At 44.6% G+C, this 23,242-nt stretch overlaps 1 protein-coding gene across 1 annotated transcript in view; it reads right to left on the bottom strand.

The window, feature by feature from the left end:
• Nucleotides 1-19,491: 19,491 nt before the first annotated feature.
• VPS26A (VPS26 retromer complex component A) overlaps nt 19,492-23,242 on the bottom strand; it is a 97,314-nt gene continuing 93,563 nt past the window's right edge. Inside the window, exon 9 of the mRNA XM_063961573.1 lies at nt 19,492-20,084. Within this exon, the coding sequence (XP_063817643.1) occupies nt 19,974-20,084 (111 nt within the window). The 3' untranslated portion in view covers nt 19,492-19,973. The remainder of the gene's footprint in view (nt 20,085-23,242) is intronic.

The raw sequence follows: 23,242 nt of genomic DNA, 5'->3' as shown, positions 1-23,242 counted from the left end.
AATTTCTAGGGAAACTGGGGATCTATGGCAAAGTTCATCAAAAATCTGTGTATCAGGTTGTCAAAACTTCTTCTTTAATCCATCTGTTGTCTGTATATCGGCTCATCAAATTCCTCGTCCAAGTGGGTCTTTTTACCTTGGAGGAAACGGAAAAACAGGTGAAAGAAACGGACCGTAGAAATCGCATTTTCATCACATCATTGTTTCTACATTTGGGTCATAAATCAAATCCATGGGAATTACAGTTTCCTCACTCCTTAAACTCATTACCCTAGTACGACGATTGCACTTCATTAAAGCCTGACCGCATCTAAATATCAAACCAATTGATATGACAACACCTAAGATACATAGGAGAAACTTCCCAACATCCATTATGACTCCTTGAGCCCATTCTCCTAAACCAGAAAACAAATTTCGCGGGTTCAACCATGACACCCAACAAGTCAGCTCATTACCTACAGCAGCAAGAGTGAGATTGTGTCTCCTGCGAAATTCCCACTTCAGTTGGAGAATATCGTCCATCTTTTGGTCTATGACCTCGACCGGGTCCTCGGTGCTATTCGTAATATATGTGCAACATTTCACGCCGTATTGTGTTGCCAGTGTGACACAATATCCGCCTGTCACTGCTGTGAGGTAATTAAGAACCATTCTATGCTGTACCAGTTCTGTTTTATAAGCTTGAAGTTCTCTTCCAGTATACCTAAACGTGTCATCATACATTTCAGTGATATTATCTAACAAATTTGCAAGCGCAGATATGTATTTATAATTCAACACTCCTCTGGCGGTGCGAGTGATGTCTAACGCGATTAGAAACTGAATCCCGGTGGATTCATGGATCATGTCAGAGGCCGGATGCTCTGTTCTTTCTATCAGGTGCCATTTAACTACGTGCTCGTAATGGGTGTGAGTATAAGGAGCTTGGGCAACACGGTGTATATCTTTCATTTTGGCATGTGATACAGTCATTACTTCAGGCAGTACTTTTCCAATATAACACAATCCTTCAGAGTTTGGGGCAAGCCACTTATACGCCTTTCTCCCGCATATGAAATATGCATCATCGGGGAGAACATATGGGACGGAGTAGGACATAACCATATTACACACCTTCCATGTGAAATCTCCTAACCCTAATTCTTCCATCTGCTTAGTACACGTATCAGGTTGTACGATATGTGCACAGTATCCTGGTGATACCTCTCCAACTCTCGTAATCCTATTTCCTAAGGTATACCTATACCGGAAAGATTTTCCTCTACTGGCTATGTGGCGTATAAGCTCTGTATCTGTAGGCATTCTATCTGCTCTATGCGAAAAGGTCATGGTTTGGTTACTCCATGATACTTCCCAATTTCCTGGCTTTCGGGGATTGGAGATGTTAAAACATAATAGGGACCTATCCACATGGTATTGGTGGAGCTTCAAACTAGGAGGGCTGGAGATATTAAACCTCCTGTCCACCGGTCTCCCACCACTTAGCTCAAGTACCTCCCCTATCGTTAAAGGAAATGGTACTAGTCCTGATTTGCTATGATCTTGAGGTACTTGAGAGCATACCCAACAATCTGTTTGATTTAACACACTACCCACTAAAGAATGATAGTCACTCAATGGATGCCGGTCCATATGGATATTAAAACTGGATTGGCATTTCTTAATGCACCCATCCTCGACTACGTTGTCACAGAGCCTACAGATACAGTTTTCTTCAGCTAACAATCCTTCACAATTCCTTCTATGGTCAATGCTATCGGATCGTTTTCTGATACTCGCCTTTGCTTGTTGATTATGTTGTTCTTGGGAAACTACGCCTCCATTTCTGTCATCAGAACCCATTCCAGAACCTCTCTCGACCTCCATGGTACTCTCGCCGGAACAGACTGCTCTGGTCAACATCATGGTCAACAGGAAAATCCAGATCACAGTCTCTTGGGGCAAGTCCATCTTATAGGAGGAAACGAAGAAGAATGAGAAGGGGGAAAAATAATTTGAGGGAGGGGGGATGGGAAGTGGAGAAAAACAATAAAAGGGAACAGGGGATCGACAACTGCTTTTGGTCTTGTGATTTTCAATGCTCAGGTGCCGCCTCAATCCTCCTGGAACAGACACTCCAGTGATACAACCTCTACCGTCTGTTCCTTATCACGGGACCTCTCTGGATCAGCAACTTTCTTACAGTGGGACGAATGAACCCAAGTCTCTCTCTCAGCAACCTTCAATGCTGTAGTGCTAGTCAATAAGACCTGGTATGGTCCTTCCCATCTGTCAATAAGGCAACCTGAGCGTAGAAAATTCCGTATCATTACATAATCCCCAGGTTCAATGTCATGACAATTACTATCTGGTAAATCAGGAATCACCAACTTCAGATTATCATTTTGATTCCTTAACTGTTTACTCATGTTAATCAAGTATTTTACAGTCACTTCATTGTTACACTTCAAATCATCCTGAGGGTTAATCATAACATGCGGTTGTCGACCAAACAAGATTTCAAAGGGAGACAGATTAAGAGGGGACCTGGGAGTGGTTCTGATGCTGTACAGTACAATGGGTAAAGCTTCTGGCCATGTCAATCCTGTCTCTGCCATCACTTTACTCAGTTTATTTTTAATAGTGCTGTTCACTCTTTCCACTTTCGCGCTCGCCTGTGGACGGTATGGAGTGTGCAGCTTGCTATCAATTCCCATCAGCTTACACATTCCTTGAAAGACATCACCTGTAAAATGGGTACCCCTATCACTTTCGATAATTCTAGGGATACCATATCTACATACAAATTCCTGCACAATTTTCTTAGCAGTAAACATAGCGGTATTTGTGGCCGCAGGAAATGCTTCAACCCAATTTGAGAAAACATCTATACAAACAAGTACATATTTCAAATTCCGACAAGGGGGTAATTGTATAAAGTCAATCTGTATTACCTGGAAAGGGCCGCCTGCAGGTGGGATATGAGATGGTTCTGTAGGTATTGCCTTTCCGATGTTCTTTCTCAAACAGGTAAGGCATGACATTGCTCTTTTACTCGCATGAGATGTAAATCCTGGGGCACACCAATATGCTCTTACCAACTTGCACATCCCTTCCTTGCCCAGATGAGTCAGCCCATGAGCTGCCTCAGCTAAACATGGAAGGTATGCTCTGGGGGCCACTGGTTTACCGTGTCCATCCGTCCAGAGTCCTGAGGACTCCTGGCCATATCCTTTTGCCTTCCAGACTGCCTTTTCCTGTGTGGAACACAAATTTTGCATCTCACACAACTTCTGTGTGTTGATGGTATTAAATACCATCAGTTGTGTGGTGTCTGTCTGTCTGGGGGTCCCAGCTGCTAACTTAGCTGCTTCGTCTGCTCGGCTGTTACCAAGTGATACTGGGTCTTGGCTATATGTGTGTGCTTTACACTTGATAACAGCCACTCTGTCGGGTTCCTGTATCGCTGTTAGAAGCCTTTTTATGTGAGCTGCATGCGCTATCGGTGTACCAGCTGCCGTCATGAAATTTCTGAGGCGCCATAGGGCTCCGAAATCATGGACTACCCCGAATGCGTATCTAGAATCGGTGTAGATATTGGCCGATTTGCCCTTAGCCAATTCACATGCTCTGGTTAGGGCGACCAGTTCAGCAACCTGGGCTGAGTGAGGTGGGCCTAGCGGTTCCGCTTCTATGGTGCCTTGGTCATCTACGACTGCGTATCCAGTACACAAGTCTCCCGAGTCTGACTGTCTATGACAACTACCGTCCGTGTAGAACGTAAGTTCTACATCTTCCAGTGGGTTGTCACTGATGTCAGGCCTTGCGGTAAAATTTTGGGTCAAATATTCCATACAATCATGTGTGTCTTCCTTTGTATTAAATCCTCCTTCCCCACCACTCTCATCCTCCACCCTTTGTGCCTGTCCAGGCACACCTGGGAGATATGTTGCAGGATTTAATGCACTGCATCTCCTTATGGTGATGTTTACGGGGGCCATTAGTGCCAATTCCCATCTTGTAAACCGCGCTGATGAGACGTGCCTGGTTTGGGCAGAATTTAACAAGGCTGACACTGCATGTGGTGTATGAATTGTGAGGTTGTGACCTAGCACGACATCTTCGCTTTTCGTTACTAGCAATGCTATCGCAGCAACGCTTCGCAAGCATGTGGGGAGGGATCGCGCTACCGTGTCTAGCTGAGCGCTGTAATATGCTACTGGCCTGCTGGCATCACCGTGCTTTTGGGTTAGTACGCCTGCCGCGCAACCAGCACTTTCTGTTCCGTATAGCTCAAAGGGTTTCCCATAGTCTGGCATACCTAATGCTGGTGCCTGCGTTAGGCACTGTTTAAGTCTCTCAAATGCCGTCTCAGACTCGTCTGTATGCGAAATCCGATCAGGTTTGTTTGAGGAGACCATCTCCTGCAAGGGTAACGCTAGAATGGAAAACCCTGGGATCCAGTTACGGCAATACCCACACATCCCTAAAAATGTTCTGATCTGTTGCTGGGTTTGTGGCAGAGTCATGTCTCTAATTGCTTGAATTCTATCAGCGGTCAGGTGTCTCAGTCCTTGTGTTAGACAGTGTCCCAAATATTTTACCTTAGTTTGGCATAATTGCAACTTGTCTTTGGAAACCTTGTGTCCTGTGTCTGAAAGATGAAACAGGAGCTGTTTCGTATCCTTCAGGGATGCTTCCAATGAATCAGAACACAGTAGTAGATCATCCACGTACTGTATTAATACTGATCCACTCTCTGGTTGGAAAGACTGTAAACAATCATGCAAAGCCTGAGAAAATATACTTGGACTATCTATGAAACCTTGTGGTAATCGAGTCCATGTGTATTGGACTCCTCTGTATGTAAATGCGAACAAATATTGGCTGTCAGGGTGCAGAGGTACCGAAAAGAAAGCGGAGCAGAGGTCAATAACAGTGAAAAATTTTGCAGTGGGAGGGATTTGCATTAGGATGACAGCTGGATTTGGCACTACGGGGAACTGACTCTCAACTATTTTGTTAATCCCCCTTAGATCCTGCACTAGCCGGTAACCCCTCCCCCCACTCTTTTTCACAGGGAAGATGGGACTATTGGCAGTGCTGGACGTTCTTACCAGAATGCCCTGTTGTAGCAAGCGCTCTATTACTGGGTAAACTCCTAACTCCACCTCTGGCTTCAGAGGGTACTGTGGGATTTTTGGAGCTATCCTACCATCTTTTACTTGTACAACTACCGGAGCTACGTTTGCCATTAATCCAGTGTCCTGTCCATCTTTAGTCCAAAGTGACTCTGGTATCTGAGATGTCATTTCTTCTACTTGGGAGGGAGTCCTATTTGTCATAATGGTATGTGACATTAATTTTGATGGGGAGTCTAACACGTCTCGCACTTCCTGAGCGTGATTCTCAGGTATGTCCAAGAATACACCTTCAGGAGTACAATAAATGACGCACCCCATTTTACACAGTAAGTCTCTTCCCAGGAGATTGGTCGGTGCCGATGCAGCCAGCAAAAAGGAATGCTTGGTATGTAAAGGCCCTATTGTAATCTCGGCTGGCTTGCTAACAGGGTAGTGCTGGACTACTCCTGTTACTCCCATGGCTGGAATTGTCCTACCAGTGGTTCTCATGCCCACTGTCGAATTTATCACTGATTTGGCCGCCCCCGTATCTACAAGAAAGTTTAATGATTTACCAGCTACATTAATTGCAACTTCGGGTTCACTTCCAAGGCTTGCAATCAATTTTACTGGCTGCAGATTACAGGTATGGCCACACCCCTATTGGGTATGGTGACCTCCCTGAATCCCGCTGGCAGCAACTACTTGTGAGGGAGTTAGCTGGGAACTACCAGAGGCGTGCCAGTCTCTGTTCGGGGGGTATCTTTTTGTTTCCCCTGTATGTGGCTCATAACTCCGTCTCTGTGGACCCTGATCCCAATGTCGTGTGTCGTGTCGTTGTCTAGGGGGTTGATAAGATTTTTGTACATTTCTCGATCTACAGTCTCGTGCAAAGTGTCCCTGTTTGTGACAAAAATAACATGTTACCACATTTGACTTACCCACAGGGTTTGGTGATATTAACACAGGCTGTTTTGTGGTCAGGGCCTGTATACTTACTGACATTAACTTATCACCTTGTGACTCCCTGTGTCTGGTGATATTCCGGTCGTGATCAATAGCAGCCTCTCTCAAAGTAGCCACAGACAGACCTCGCCAACATGGTTGTGTGGTCTGTACCCTAGTCTTTAATGACTCTTTTAAACCATCCATCAGTACCGATACTGCTACTTCTCGATGGTTTATGTTTGTTTTAATGTCCTCTATGCCTGTGTATTTTGCCATCTCTGATAATGCTCTGTGAAAATACTCTGCAGCTGTTTCTGACTCCTTTTGTTTAATGGAGAATATCTTGTTCCATTTAACTACCGCTGGGAAATATTCCTTTAACTGTAAACTTATTCTTTTTACATTATCTTTGTTGTACACATCTGTAAGAGGTACATCCTGATCTAATCCACAGTCAGCTAAAAATTGAGCTGCGTCGACATTGGAGGGTAAACAAGCTCTTAGCAGTACTTGCCAATCTTTATTATTGGGCTCTAAAGTGTTTCCTAGGTCTCTGATGTATTTTTGGCTAGCAACTAAATCTTTTCTAGGGTCAGGGAATTCAGACACTATGGTCCTTAATTCCATTCGGGTAAACGGGCTATACATGGCGATGTTCCTAACAGGAGTGACTCCTGAAGTGTCCGTTTTCCCATTTGGCACTACTATTACCTTAACAGGATTAATTCTAACAACATCATTCTGTGTAGATTCTGCAGTTTGTGGTGAAATAGTTTCAGCATAGTGTATGGTGCCGTACTTACCCGTTGATACGACCTCACCTGTCCCTCCGCTAGGGGGCTTTGTTACTAATCTTATGGGTTGGGCCGTGCCTACTGTTGTTTCTGATATGGTGGCTGCTCTAGAGAGCGCTGATATTTTTGCAGATTCGTCCTCTTGATCACACTCCTGGGGAAAGTTCAAAACAGGGTACAACTTGCACGGGTTAATACTTGCATTGGTTAATTGGTTAACATTATCTTTACCATTTACACAGTTGCTAAGTGTTTGTTTGTTACACCTTAGTGCGTCATTCTCCGCAACCAATTTCTCTCCTGATATGTATGGTGGCGGTGGGGCCGTGGCTATCAGTTTCTTGATAGAGCCAGATCCCGCCGCCTGAGCCAATCCTCTCTGTATGTCACCCTCCTGTTGCCACAACTGCAAATAATCATAATGCTTGATTCGTCTCTTTGCTGATTTAATGAGACATATCCTTCTCCTTAAATTCGTTAACACTTCTGTGCTGAAGCTACCTACTCTTGGGAATTTCTCCCCGTCATGTACTGTCATTCTCTCCCATTCATCACATAAAGCTTCTGTGTGACTTCCGTACTTTTCACACATTACGTACCTTGCCGACCCGACTGGTCGGTTTATAGAATCAACCCGAACCGAGGTTGATCGCCCCCTTCCTGAACAACTGGCCCCCATAATTTGCGGGTGTTACGGAACCTTACAAAAAACCAAGATATTCACGATAGGTTGGCGGTGAAGTTTACCGAGCACCTCACTCACTCGCCCACGCCGACCAATACGACCTGATCACACTGATATAGTGCTGGCGTACTCGACCCAGGGCCCCTATTAACCTTTGTTTACTGGAACATGTGGGTGTGATCCGAAGAGCATTAACCCTTTCCAGTAAAGGTGTGGTTGTCAGATAGTTCCTGAGTGACCAGCGAACTTCCCTTTTTGAAAAAATAAAAAATTACACAAATCACGTTAGAATGTACAAATAGCGTTTATGACCTTCGTACACAAATAGTACCGGTCAGGTTTACTAATGCACACAATTACGTGCGGTACAATCGTTCAGCACATAAGCAACTAATCTTATGTACGGAGCGACCAGCGGAATCGAAAATTGCGGCTGCGAATTCCTTCAGCAAGAGCTTGTATGGCCTATATGGGTGTTGCACCAACCCTTTTTTTTGGTGTTGTGCCTGTGGACTCTATAGCGGACTTCCTTGTCTGCTGTACCTAGACCTCCTGGTCTGTTATGACCTCCTGGTCTGCTACAGTATGACCTCCTGGTCTGCTATACTCTAATGCTCAAATTTTTTTGTTTAACCAAGGATGCCTCCCTAGCCACCGTGCATGTCACGTATGTACCTCACGAGAACTCGATGATTTCTTTTGGTTCAATCCTCAAAATTGTAAAAACACACTCACTCACCACATATACACTTTTGTTTCTATTTCTGCGCAGAAATTTCTCTTTAGACCAGATGTGTTACAAATTAGGAGAAGGATCTATTAATTTAAATTTCGAATTTAAAATAGATTTGCGCTACTTATCGCCTGTTTGCGCTATTTATCGCTTGTTGCGCTATTTAAAAATCAACACTATCGTGTGACCTGAGTTACGTGGGCGTACCCAGACGCTCCGTTGCGTAATTTACGCTGCGTGCGTCGGCCTTTGCGTACGCGAGTCTCTCCCTTTGTTAGAGACACGTGTACACCAGTCTTTGTCCACCGTAACACAACTAACACGTTTTATCAATGTAGATGATCCTCGATCATCTACCGCACACCACACCAATCTCTCCTTTTACCTTTAGGTAGAGCTGTGTGTATTTCTATACCTTAACTGTATTACCTTTACTCTTTAACTATGAAATAGCGGCAAATCTCTCTTAGTACGTTTATCAATTATACAATGGCAAACAGGAGAGTGATATATGAAAATACACGAATGAAAGAAATGCAGATATGCGTGCGTGTGTACGCAAGACAAAAATAAACAGTTTTTAAAAAAGACACTATCGTTTTGTTCTTACCTCCGGTCCCGGATTCCTTCAGCACCCTTTACTAAGCGAAGCAGACGCTTATCCAAACAGCACTACGAGGAATATGACCTCCCGCCCTTTGCTGCTGGATGTCTGCTGAAATTACCTAGTGCAGATATGTGAAGGACGGGCGAGCCGCCAATTGATAAAGCTAAATATTTATCTTATATAAAACCCTTTATGAGGTCTAAGAACACTGTACGCTATTCACGTATGGAGTACCGTAAGGGTACGCTCGTTGCGTAGCAATCGCTTAGCCGTAGTCGAGACGCTCAAGCGTCACGTTCGCTCACGGCCAAGAGATCACAGGCAGGCACGCTATTGGCTGCCGTCTAACGTAATGATTCGCTATAGCGTAGCGGACGCTCGGGACCACGAGGAGATCACCAGCGGCGCTGACGCTCACAATGTTAAACCTTTATATCTAAACCATAAACAGTATATTATGCAGTAAAACCTTAGTGTAGAGATAGGGTGTAGATGCAACCTAGTGTAACCTTATTAACTCAAATGCTGTTCGAGCGTCACCGACGCTCTGAGAATACTAAACACTATAAGAAATACACAGATACCTGGGCTTAGGGTCCAACGCCTAATATATATATATTATGAATGATATACTTGCAAAAGAATTAACACAATACAAGTCATACACTACAATATAACATAGACTACCTAACCAGCTAACTATACATGAAATACAATACAATACTATTACGTTCAAGGGATTACGAGAGAAAGAGAAGAGAGAGAGAGAGATGGCCCACAATAACAGTAAGAACAATATGGTTGCGGAGAAACACTTACGCACAAGGGGAAACGATCGCATGCGCCTCTGGACATCCAGCTCCCGATTTTCAGCAATGATAACCGTTGAAGAGTGAGCTGGATGTGATCGGCTTGTCTATTTATGCCCCACGCACAATACAATTCAATGGTCCCTACAATCTCATTGTTCATTGGACACAGGAATTCGGCTTCGCACTATAACAAAAGGTCATAGGTTGATTCATACAGGTGGGCTGTGACGATTTCCAACAGCTCAGGTGGGTGGGATACTGGGTTTCCCGCCGCATGGCTAAGTAAGAGCAAATAATAGTAAATGGACATAAACTTCTTATGTCCATAACTATTCGCACGAGCGATTAATCCGCTCCAAACCAACACCGGAATATTGCTAATTAAATACTCTTCCGATGGGTACTAAACACCACTGTATGACTCCTGTTAGACCCTTCGTACAATACAAAGAGGGATCCCTCTGTCCAGGAACATTCTATATTAACTAAACTTTCAGAATCTATCAAAGGGACCATGATCTACAAAATACATTATATAGTGAAAATATGTAACGATTGAGTCGCACGCTACGATCACATAAACTCTACCGTAAATACGCATACCGTGCGCCTGCGGGTGCCCGCAACTGAGTATGCGCACGCACGGGAGAGCGTACGCATGCGCAGCGTGGACGTGTATGAGGTGCAAATATGGCAGTGTGTATAGAGATATTTTTCTGACTTTGACAGTAGAGATATAGACAAATCACTTTAGGGAGATGTCCTGACAACACCTATCCACTCAGCTGGTGTGCAGCTCAGGTGCTCCAGCAACTATGCCTTCACAGATAAATGCATGTAAATTTCATATAATGTTGTTCACGTGATAATCTCCTGTATGCAGGCAATCATTCCAGTGTGAATGTATCCAGGTTAGCTACTTAATGAATTCCACAGCGCATCAAAAAACGATCAAAAACCGCATTCACACAGTCAAAGGGCACCTGGCTGAGCCAGGTGCCCTTTGACTGTGTGAATGCGGTTTTTGATCGTGAGATTATCACGATAACTACAAACTACAAAGTTATTTGAACTCTCACCGAATTTGCCTATCTTGAAAAAGACCCAGTTATGGGGTCGAAACGTCGATTAATGGCGAGTTGGTGCAACTGATTATCCAACTATTAAACTATGAATATTTTATGCAATTTAACTCTTTGTATGTGTTATTTAACTGTGAGTGCCCCTTCCACTTGTGTGGAACTTCCGTTTTGTATTTGTGGCTGACTTTGTCAGTTTCACTGGGTGCACCCAAAACATGTGTCTTTGCATTTTTCGATGTGACAGTTTCAGGCCCAGATTAATCAGGCCTTAGAGAGTGATACATTGCACAGCGACAAAGTACAAGCCAACCAGCTCCTGTCATTTTTCAAACACAGCCTGTAACATGGCAGTTAGAAGCTGACTGGCTGGTACTTTATCACTATGCAATTTATCACACTCCAAAGTTTGATAAATCTGGGCCCATGTGTTATAACAGTACTATATAGAAGTGCATCTTTGAACACACAACACTCCTGTCAGCCAAGAAACAGGCAACTGAAGCTATAGCGGGCAAAGCTTACTCAGGCCCAGCTTCATCAGACCTTGGTGAGTGATGAATTGCACCGTGATAAAGTACCAACCAACCAGCTCCTAACTGCCATGTTACAGGCTGTGTTTAAAAAATGAGTTATGAGCTGATTAGTTGTTACTTTATCACAGTGCATTGTATCACTCTCCAAGGCTTGATAAATCTGGGGCTATTTATTAGAAACCTTGATCACCCATGCTTTAATGCTAACATTAACAATCCAAAGTTATTACCCTTGGATATGATTTATTTTATATCTTTCAATAAAACCAATTTTATTTTTACAGCTTATTGTTCCCATAAAATCTGAGTATCTAAACATTTTAAAGTATACAGAGTACACTCAGAAATAGATGAAACTGAAAATAAGAATTTTAGTTGTGGTTTGCTCTGGTTCCATAGGATTGTTATTTGTTAGGGAAGGAGTTTGTTGAGTCTTAGCTGATGCTAGGCAGATTTAGTAGCTCTCTGATCTCCTACCCTATTTCTCTTTTGTATGTATGGGAATTTACTGCATTGGTTCAGCTCACTCAAATGAAGACCACAAGCAACAAGAATGTGGAATAATACCAGTCATAGCACCATGCCCGTAGTCACAGCATAAAAAAAGAAATACATTTTATTTTTTTGTTTAAACCTGCCAACCCTGCCACTGAAGCATAGTCTTGCTTTTTCTTTTGCTCATGCATTTATTAGTTCTTTCTGCAGCGGGGTACACTGGGCTCCACAGGGAATGACATTGGGGTGTAGAGTAGGATCTTGATCCGAGGCACCAACAGGCTAAAAGCTTTGACTGTTCCCAGAATGCATAGCGCCGCCTCCTCTATAACCCCACCTTTGTGCACAGGAGCTCAGTTTTGTAGTTGATGCCATGCAGTGTAGGCATACAACAGGGGGGCTGCTCCAGAGAAGAGCTTTTCAAAGTGAAAAATGAAGACTTCAAGGGCTGCAGCAGAGACGCTGTAAGTGTTAGATGTCAGTCAGAAATCTCCTGCTGCAGCTCCATCACCTCCCCCAGCGGCGCTGTACACTCCCGTGCCCTGGTTGCCGGGTACCTACAGCGGAGGCTCCGGTTCCTTTGTCAGTCACACACACCACCGCTGCCCTCCTGGATTGTGTGGCCGCACACAGGGAGGAGGTAAAAGGGTCCCCCAGGCGGGACCCGCAGGAAATCGTGATCCGGCGCGGCCGGTCGCGCGCACTGGCGTGGACACTATGGCAGTGCAGGGACCCCACTAGACCACCAGGGCAAGGGCACAGGTCGGTTTTATTAAAAACCGTTTATTATACAGCCCACAGTACCCAGTTGTGAAGTCCAGCAGTGGGATAAGGCTTTCACATGTAGCCCCTCCCCCTCGGCACCATTTAGAGTAAATGTTCCCACCCTGGAGCTGCATATCTCTCTCTCCCTCACTCCCTGTCAGCGTTTGGGCGCCATTAGGACACTATGTGACTATGTGTGTGCATATAGCTGCTGTGTCACCTCCATTTCGTGTATCTCACTCAGATTGCTATCCCTATATTCTATAACCTGAGGGGACTACGTGCGTCAGGGTTATTATCTAATATAGGTGTTTCACAAGATATACTTATTGTGTATTTTTCTCTGTGAATTTTAGTCACCATATACCTCTAGAATTCTCTGTTTGTGCACATACACTACACAGGGGGTTCTTGTTAGGTATTGTGCTGCTGTTATTGTACTGGGTTGCCTTGCATTGAGCTTTCAGATAGGTCAGCTACAAGGGGCAACGGGAGCTGGGGCTGATCCCACATTGCATGGTGGTGATGCTGCAGACACATTTGAGGAGAATATAGCAGCTGAGGGTTGCAGTTCTGGGGGTTCCTTGCCCCCCAGTGGGACCGTAGCAACCGGGGTTCAAAATGACACGCCTCGGGCTACTTTTTCCACGTTATTGAGTACGCTAGTAACTAGACTTGCGCCCCCTATGGGACCTCCTGTGCATGTACAACCGCTTATGGTCCCTGCAGTTAATCCGCCATGTGCAGATCAACTGTCCTCTCAGTTACAACAATTGAACCAATCTCTGACTAAACACAAATCTAACCCTCACCTGCCCAAGTCCACGGGGTCCTCTAAGCGGGCTATTCCTCACAATCCACCAACGTCCCAGACACCTCGTCTGATGAGGATGGCGTATATACTGACCCCACAGATTCTGATCCTGGTACTTCTGATGGGGAACTGTTTCACAGGTGGATGTTCCTGACTTGTTGGAGGCTATCAGGCTAATTCTTCAAATTACTGATGACCCAGAGCCGGATGCTGCCCCTAAGAAACCGGACAGGTTTAAATGTCAGAAAGTAAAGTTTTACCTCATTCTGACCATTTAGTTGACATACGTCAGGAATCCTGTGAAAATCCAGGAAAGAAATTCACGCCTCACAGGAAGATGCTGGCTCGCTATCCCCTCACGGCGGAGCCAAGTAAAAATTGGGAGACACCGCCGCCAGTGGATTCGCAGGTGGCATGGCTGGTGGTATCCTCTGCTCTACCGTCACGTCTCTAAAAGAACCGACGGATAAGCGCGTGGAGGGTTGTTTAAAGGCGATTTACACTCTAACGGGTGCTGTGCATCGGTCCACCATTGCAGCGACTTCGGATGCAGAGGCTGTTGAAGCGTGGGCTCAGGAGTTGGAAGCTGAGATGTCTTCCAACGCTTATGATCATGCTAGACAATGTCTATCGTATATTTTCACAGCTTCTCATTACGTTAATGAAGCGGCTTCTGATGCTGGTATTCTGGCGGGCAAGGCTTTTACTACGTCCATACTGGCGCGCCGGATCTCTGACTGCGGTCCTGGTCTGTGGATCTGGACTCAAAAGGGAGCACCTCCAGGGTTTTCTTAAAGGGAGAAATTATTTTTGGAGAAGACCTCAACAAGATAGTGGCTGACTTAGCTTCTACTAAAACAGCATGTCTGCCTAGTACTGCTCCTTCGGTACCAAAGGCTAAGAGTACTTCCTTTTGCTCCTTTAGTCCTTCAGGGAAAGCAAAGGATCAGGCGTACCCGAAAACAGGCTTGCACTTCCAAGCCTACTAAGCCCAAACCCAAATGGGCCTGGGCTGCCTGTCGGCCTGCTTCCAAGACTGACAAGCCTGCCGCATGACGGGCCGGGCCTCCCCCTGGGGGATTCCAGGATGGGGGGCAGACTTCTAGGGTATACCCAGGAATGGTTGAAGACCACTTCCGATGCCTGGGTACGGGAAGTCGTCACTCGAGGTTACGCCATATCCTTCAAAAATCGTCCCCCTCATCGATTTTTCCTGACAGACGTCCTTTCGGATCAGGTGAAGGCAAAAACTCTTCAGTTGGTGGTACAGTCCCACCTGGACACAGGAGTGGTTGTACAGGCGACTCTGGCTCAGAGAGGCAAGGGGTACTATTCACCACTGTTCCTAGTCCCGAAACCGAATAGGTCCTCCCGGCCCATTCTCAAACTCAAGACCTTGAACAAATTTGTGTTGGTCTCAAAGTTTCATATGGAAACTCTTCGCTCTATTGTTCTGGCCTTGGAACCTGGGGATTATATGGTATGCCTGGACATACAGGATGCTTACCTGCATATTCCTATTGCAATGTCACATCAGCAATACCTGAGGTTTGCGGTTGGCAACCTACATTACCAGTTTCGAGCATTATCTTTTGGTTTGACCACGGCTCCGCGAGTCTTCACCAAGGTCATGGCTGTGATGACGCCTGTACTCCGCCGTCAAGGGGTCAGGATCATACCGTACCTGGACGACTTGTTGATCCTGGCAAATTCCCCAGAAATTCTCCTACGCCATCTGGAAAGATTTTTTAATAAGTAATCTAGTAGCGCTTTCTGTTCTTTTTTTTTTGCCATCTGGATCGGACTATCCAGTTTCTGCAAGCCCACGCGTGGCTCATCAACTGGAAATCTTCCCTGGTCCCTGCTCAGAGCACGGTGCACCTGGGGGCATTGTTGGACACTCACAACCAGCGGTTGTTCTTGTCTCAGCAGAAAGTCCTGAAGCTTCAGGACAGGATTCGATGCTTCCTATCTCGTCCGCAAGTGTCGATACATTCGCTCAATTCCATTCCCGCCCTCTACAGAAGTTGATTCTGGCCAAGTGGGACGGCCTGCCTCACTGGATCAGGTCTCAAATGATCTCCTTGTCTCCGGAGGTCTGCCTGTCACTGAGCTGGTGGCTTCAGGACCAACAATTGAGCAGGGGTCATCCCTTCTGGATCTCCAACTGGGTTCTTCTGATGATGGATGCCAGTGAGAGGTTGGGGTGCAGTGTTGGAGCAACACTCACTCCAGGGTTGGTGGACCAAGGAGGAATCTCTCCTCCCAATAAACATTCTGGAGTTGCGGGCAGTGTTCAACTCATTGAACTTGGCCCAGGATTTAATACAACACAGACCTGTTCAAGTACAGTCGGACAACGCCACCACGGTGGCATACATAAATCATCAAGGCGGCACCCGAAGCCGCATGGCAATGAGGAAAGTATCACGGATCCTTCAGTGGGCGGAACGCCATCTGCTAGCCATATCGGCAGTATTCATTCTGGGGGTCCTAAACTGGGAAGCGGACTTCCTCAGTCGTCAGGACGTACACGCCAGAAGTGTTTCAACTCCTCATGGACAAATGGGGCCTTCCAGATGTGGACCTGATGGCGTCTCGACACAATCACAAGGTTCCGGTCTTCGGAGCAAGGACAAGGGATCCTCAAGCAGCATTCGTGGACGCACTGGCAATTCCATGGAACTTTCAGCTGCCATACGTGTTCCCTCTGGTGTCACTACTGCCCAGAGTAATAAGAAAGTTCAAGCAAGAAGGAGGAATCCTACTTCTGATCGCTCCTGCGTGGCCCAGACGGCATTGGTTCTCAGACCTTCAGGGTCCCTCGATAGAGCGTCCCCTTCTACTTCCACAGCGCCCAGATCTCCTCATTCAGGGCCCTTGTGTATATCAGGATTTAGCCCGGTTGGCTTTGACGGCATGGCTCTTGAAGCTTCCGTCTTGAGGGCCAAAGGATTTTCTGAGGCGGTCATTCAAACCATGTTGAAGGCCCGGAAACCGGCTTCTGCTCGGATTTACCATAGGGTCTGGAATTCTTACTTTGCTTGGTGCGCATCTAACAATTAGGACGCTTACAATTTTAGTATGGCCAAACTTTTGGCCTTTCTACAACAGGGCCTGGGCCTTCGTCTGTCCTCCATCAAGGTTCATATTTCTGCCTTGTCGGTTTGGTTTCAGAGAAAAATTGCGACCTTACCTGATGTGCATACGTTCACTCAGGGTGTGTTGCGGATTCAGCCTCCTTATGTCCCACCTGTGGCTCCTTGGGACTTGTCGGTGGTTCTGGAGGTGTTGCAAGGGTCTCCGTTTGAGCCTCTTGAATCTGCAGACCTTAAGTGGCTTTCTCTTAAGGTAGTTTTTCTGCTGGCTATTGCCTCTGCTAGACGGGTGTCGGATTTGGGTGCCTTGTCGTGTAGGTCACCATATCTGATTTTTCACCATGATCGGGAAGTTCTTAGAACACGTCCCGAGTATTTACCTAAGGTGATGTCTTCTTTCCACCTTAATCAGGAGATTGTGGTTCCGGCCTTTGCCTCTCCTGAATTATCTTCCAAAGAGCAGTCTTTGGATTTGGTACGGGCACACCGTATCTATGTGAAGAGGACTGCTTCCCTTCGGAAGTCGGATTCTCTTTGTACCGTTTGGTTTTCACAAAAGTGGCTGGCCTTCTCACAAGCAGACCCTGGCCAGATGGATTAGAATAGTGATTGCACATGCTTATGTACAGGCTGGTCTTCCAGCTCCTGCTACCATTAAGGCCCATTCTATTCGGTCTGTTGGACCTTCTTGGGCGGCCCGCCGTGGTGCGACCCTTGAACAATTGTACAAGGCGGCTACGTGGTCCTCAGTGAACTCGTTCATAAGGTTCTATGCCTTTGATACTGCCGTTTCCCAGGATGCTTCCTTTGGATGCCGGGTTCTTGTGCCCGCTACAGTGCGTCCCCTCCCATAAGGAACTGCTTTAGGACATCCCCAATGTCATTCCCTGTGGAGTCCAGTGTACCCCGCAGCAGAAAACGAGATTTATGGTAAGAACTTATCGTTGTTAAATCTCTTTCTGCGAGGTACACTGGATTCCACAGGGCGCCCACCCTGAAGCACTTAGCTTCTTTGGGTTGGTAAGGCATTAGCCGCTGACACCTTCTCCTGTCGTGAGAATGTGGTGTATGTGGCTACTAACAGTTGTCTTCTCTTTTGCCTGCTACTGCATTGGACTGGTTAACAAAAACTGAGCTAGCGTGCATGGAGGCAGGGTTATAGAGGAGGCAGCGCTATGCATTCTGGGAACAGTCAAAGCTTTTAGCCTGTTGGTGCCTCGGATCAAGATCCTACTCTACACCCCAATGTCATTCCCTGTGGAGCCCAGTGTACCTCGCAGAAAGATTTAACAATGGTAAGTTCTTACCATAAATCTCGTTATCTGCTGTAAACTTATCAGCGAGTTTGTATATGTACTTGAGCATGCATCAGGGATGTGTCAGTATATTCTTTAGCATCTTTTTTTTTTTCTGGGAGGGGGTTAGCATTTTGCCCTGTGAATCCTTTGCATATGGAATGCTGCATTGCTAAACCACCTGCTTTTCTTTGAACATGTGTATTAAAAAGACTGCATAGAGTTCAATATATTTTATTTCAGTATTTTCCCCAAAACATGTATATATAAAAACAATATAGTAAAGCAATTTATATACATTGTGAACAAGAATTGGACTTTGAAATTAGAATAAAAAATAATTAAATTACAAGCCTCCACCAAAAAAAAACCCCCATAAACAAAAGTCCTACATATAGTAACAGTAAATACACCTGCTAACAAATACACCAATCAGTTTTAGCAATAAGATTTTTTTCTGTGTCCGTATCCTCCAAGGAACATAATTTGTAGGCTTAATTATACTTGAAATTACATACTGTGATATGCAGTGTTAGGATAGTGATATGTATAATAGTTTCAATGTTTCATCACTGAAAAATGAAGGCGGCAGAAGATAAATGCAATTTATAACAGCACCACCAAAAGAACCATCATAAAAACACTTCAGGGCTTCTATAGTAGAGTATGCATTTTAATAACAGGGAGATAGCTACTGGAACAGCTTTATACTCATCCAGTCCATGGGCACCTAAACAATGTACATTTCCCAATATTTCAAAACCTCCAGTGTTTAGCAGATCTGAATCTCTTGTGTTTCTGGAAGTGTGATAAATTACAAATCACCCCTGCAAAACTCATATTTAAAGACTGTCGTGAATAGAAGTTTTGGAGGACAATGCTATGCTATTTAATGGAGAGGGATACCGTATAATTTATAAAATGAAAGCTTTTACCCCCTTCACATCGCAAAAATAACCTGGTATCGACCCGGCATATTCCCAGGTGGACACGGGTCAGTGTGCGATGTGAAAGGAGCCTTGGAGATTTCCCGGATCGCCTGATAATAAGAAGGGCTATTCCCGGGTTGAATACCGGGTCAGGCGCACTGTGAATGAGCTGCCAGGACCCGTTCACTACATAGAGAAAGGCGGCGTGGAGATGAGCTCATCTCCCAGCGTCGTCTCCACCCCAGCACCCGCTGCCGGCTTCGCCCCCCGAAGCTATGGCAACAGGACAGCCAGCGAAAGGGGTAGCAAAGTCTCCAATGCTGGATCCCACCAGGGATCCATTCCCGGGTGGGATCCGGCATTGGAGATGTGAAAGGGGTATTAGAAAGCTCTCCACCAAAAGCTAAATATTATCTACAAAGTGTTTACACAATAACTTCTGTCTGCTCTTGGCACTAGATTTCTCACCACAGTCGGCTGCAGTTTGAAGCCTCAGACATTGGTACATGTGGGGGGTGACAAAGTGCAGTATCCTCTGAACAGTAAGAAACCAACTGCTCACATCAACAGACAATGAGGGGGACGCTGCTATTTTACCAAGTACTGTTCACAGAGGCATAAAGATAATATTTCGTTTTATGTTATGAAATACACACAAAGGGTAAACAAAAACATACAGTTAATTATTAGTTTATAAACCAAAATTTGTGGGTAGAAATAAATATACATCTCTGATGTGGAACATAACTTGGACAAATAATATTTAAAAAATAAAAAATTGACACATACACAAAAATGTCTTCAAAATGTTTAATAAAGCCTTCATTTCCAAAGTGAATCCTACGAATTTTGGGATGATTCACAGTAACTGGAGACCTGCCTGTCCAAAACAAATATAAACAGAATTCTAGCAAGATGAACAATGCAATATAGTGCATATAAAAAACACTAAGAGTAAGGCTCTCTTTGTAATTTACAGCAGCGTACATGCATGAAAATAAAGGGAGACATTTGTTTTAAGCTTGACGCATGTTCCAATGCAGAATCCCAAAATTAAAAATTAAATGAGTTATATAAAATGCTAGTCTGAGAAAGGTCCAGTGTTTCAGCAAAAGCACTTGGTATTTATATATGTACAAGTGGAATTACATACAGACCCGCAGAATGTTAAGTGTGGTACAATGAACAGCAGTGTCAGATGAAGGAAGACTATCTGGAGGGAAGTTTGGCCTTTTCCTATCTGATTCTGTCCTTCATCTTTTTGCGTGGAACAAACTCCTAAGTCTCAGGCTGCTCGGCTGATGCTTGGGGATCTGGAGACTCATAGCGTTGGTGAAAATTTGTTCTTTTCCTTATCTTCTCAGGTGCTTTTCTCCACAAAATTATTTCCTGTTACAATTAAATTTTGAACAAAACATTTTTCCATTAGTGGTTTTTTCTTTAATCATACTGCAGTTACAAAGATATTTAATATGTATACAGTGTGTGTGTATACACACACACACATATACATACATATATATATATATATATATATATATATATATATATATATATATACATACATACACATACATACATACATACACACACTAGCGGTTCTACACGTTCTTCGCACGAGAGTTTGATTTTCCCGGTTGTACATATAAATGAGGTTAAATATTTGTTAACTCTATAGAGATGTAAAATTGAGACGTCTTAATGTAAATAAATATTAATCCATGGTTCTTGGGCGTTACCCAAGGAGCACCCATTGCAGATACAGTAAAAAGTGACAGGACCATTTTTGTAGCTTATGAAATTTTACGACCTGGAGGTGCAATCCAAATTTTGATCCCATTCTCCTTTTGGGCGTTATCATTCATGCAACGCAAGCCACGCATCTGTAATTACGTCATTATGTCACCCTTTTCATCCCCTTAGGGAAGGCTTATTAAAATTCTGACTACAAGTTTTCCTATTTCACACCTGAAGAATACCCAAGTTAAATTTCAGCTGCCATATATATATATCCACACACACGGCATGCAGACGTGGCACTCACGTGATTCAAACAATGATCACAGCTTCAATGTGGTTTACTGCAACGTTTCAGTGGTCTGCGCCACTGTCATCAGGCTTTATTAAAGAACAACTTACAACACATACCTTTATACACCACCGACACGTGAAAAACCCGCCTCCCCTTCCGGAATTCCACACCTGGCAGGTTAATTAAAACCTAATACAAAAGCATGCTAAAACAGCACGCAGTGAGAATTATCCCATCACCACGACAACAAGACTGATCAACTGGATACAGAATGGTCACAGTAACACATCATATTAGTAGCTACATGCATATCAAATACATTGTAACACCATGAAGTAAAGTACAATAGAGTCAAACAGGTTCTACATCAGGATGTTTAAATAGCTATAGTAAACAATGCACTTATTTAAGAAAGCAAGTAAAAGATATTTGATAATTCAGACCCTTAGGATGCATTACATCTAACCTAGCAATCCATCTTGCTTCAAGCTGAAGCAATTTAGTGGCACGGTCCCCACCTCTGATCTCTGATGTCAAGAGGGACCTGATCAATCATCCTGTAGCGGATACTATTCAGGGGGTACAAGAAAAAGAAAGTAGACTTCTTTGTGGGCGCACTCTTGTGAAGAAATAATGAAATCTTTGTCAGATTGCAAAATTAAAACTTAACTTTTAATGTAGTTGCTTTAAGAATGAATCTCCTAAGACAGATCAACACAACACATTCCTAAAACAAATTGACAAAACAGATAAAGTATAACAGATTAAAAAGCGGTTGGCAGTAGAAGCATGTATAATAGATATTCGTGATATGAAATAAAATGATCAGAATACATGCAATTTCATCCGGCGGGAAAAGAAGTTACTGTCCAAATGTGTACTGTAATGATTCCAATATCTCAACCCTTGTAGATTTTATATGGGATGCCTGTAATAGTAAAGTTGGAGTAATAGATTAAGTGTGAATCTGCTGTAAATGTTAGACAGGAGATTTTCCTAGTTCTAAACCTACTGCACCAGGTATTCCCTGGAGGTCACCGACCGAGTACTGACCTGGCCCTCAGCTGTTTGGCTTCCAAGATCGGACGGTGTTGGGCATAGGCAGTGAGGTATGATAGTAGGTTATAAGTATTTGTATGCAACCATCTCCCAAATCATTGATGAGAGTTCAGAAAAATGCCCAGAGAGACAGTAAGGTGGATCTGATTTTGGTGTTAGGTGGTAGACACTTGTCCCACCCGCTGGAGAGCTGCCGTGGGTGGATAGGTCCCTCAAATCACCAATGAGAGTCCTGAAAAAATAAGATTTTACTTACCGGTAAATCTATTTCTCGTAGTCCGTAGAGGATGCTGGGGACTCCGTAAGGACCATGGGGGATAGACGGGCTCCGCAGGAGACATGGGCACTTTAAGAAAGAATTTAGTTCCTGGTGTGCACTGGCTCCTCCCTCTATGCCCCTCCTCCAGACCTCAGTTAGAGAAACTGTGCCCAGAGGAGACTGACAGTACAAGGAAAGGATTTTGGTAATCCAGGGCAAAATGCATACCAGCCACACCAATCACACCGTATAACTTGTGATAACAACCCAGTTAACAGTATGACAAACAACATAGCATCAGTTCATGCCCGATGCAACAATAATGTAACCCTTATTGAAGTAATAACTATATACAAGTATTGCAGAAGAAGTCCGCACTTGGGACGGGCGCCCAGCATCCTCTACGGACTACGAGAAATAGATTTACCGGTAAGTAAAATCTTATTTTCGCCAACGTCCTAGAGGATGCTGGGGACTCTGTAAGAACCATGGGGATTATACCAAAGCTCCTAAACGGGCGGGAGAGTGCGGATGACTCTGCAGCACCGATTGAGCAAGCATGAGGTCCTCCTCAGCCAGGGTATCAAACTTATAGAATTTTGCAAAGGTGTTTGAACCCGAGCAAGTAGCAGCTCGACACAGCTGTAGTGCCGAGACCCCTCGGGCAGCCGCCCAAGTAGAGCCCACTTTCCTAGTGGAATGGGCCTTGACCGATTTAGGTAACGGCAATCCTGCCGTAGAATGCGCCTGCTGAATCGTGTTACAGATCCAGCGAGCAATAGTCTGCTTTGAAGCAGGGCCGCCAAGCTTGTTGGTTGCATGCAGAACAAACAGCGCTTCTGTTTTCTGGACTCTAGCCGTCCTGGCTACATAAATTTTCAAAGCCCTGACCACATCAAGGGACTCGGAATCCTCTAAGTCCCGTGTAGCCACAGGCACCACAATAGGTTGGTTCATATGAAAGGATGAAACCACTTTTGGCAGGAATTGAGGACGTGTCCGCAATTCCGCTCTATCCATATGGAAAACCAGAAAGGGGCTTTTATGTGACAAAGCCGCTAATTCCGACACTCGCCTAGCCGAAGCCAGGGCTAATAACAGGACCACGTTCCACGTGAGATATTTCAACTCCACCGTCTTAAGTGGTTCAAACCAGTGTGACTTTAGGAAACTTAACACCACATTAAGGTCCCAAGG

Source organism: Pseudophryne corroboree, chromosome 3, assembly GCF_028390025.1.
Source record: "Pseudophryne corroboree isolate aPseCor3 chromosome 3, aPseCor3.hap2, whole genome shotgun sequence".
Taxonomy (NCBI): Eukaryota; Metazoa; Chordata; class Amphibia; order Anura; family Myobatrachidae; genus Pseudophryne; species Pseudophryne corroboree.
The sequence above is the reverse complement of the archived record's forward strand: the minus strand, read 5'-3'. Positions and strand labels throughout refer to the sequence as shown.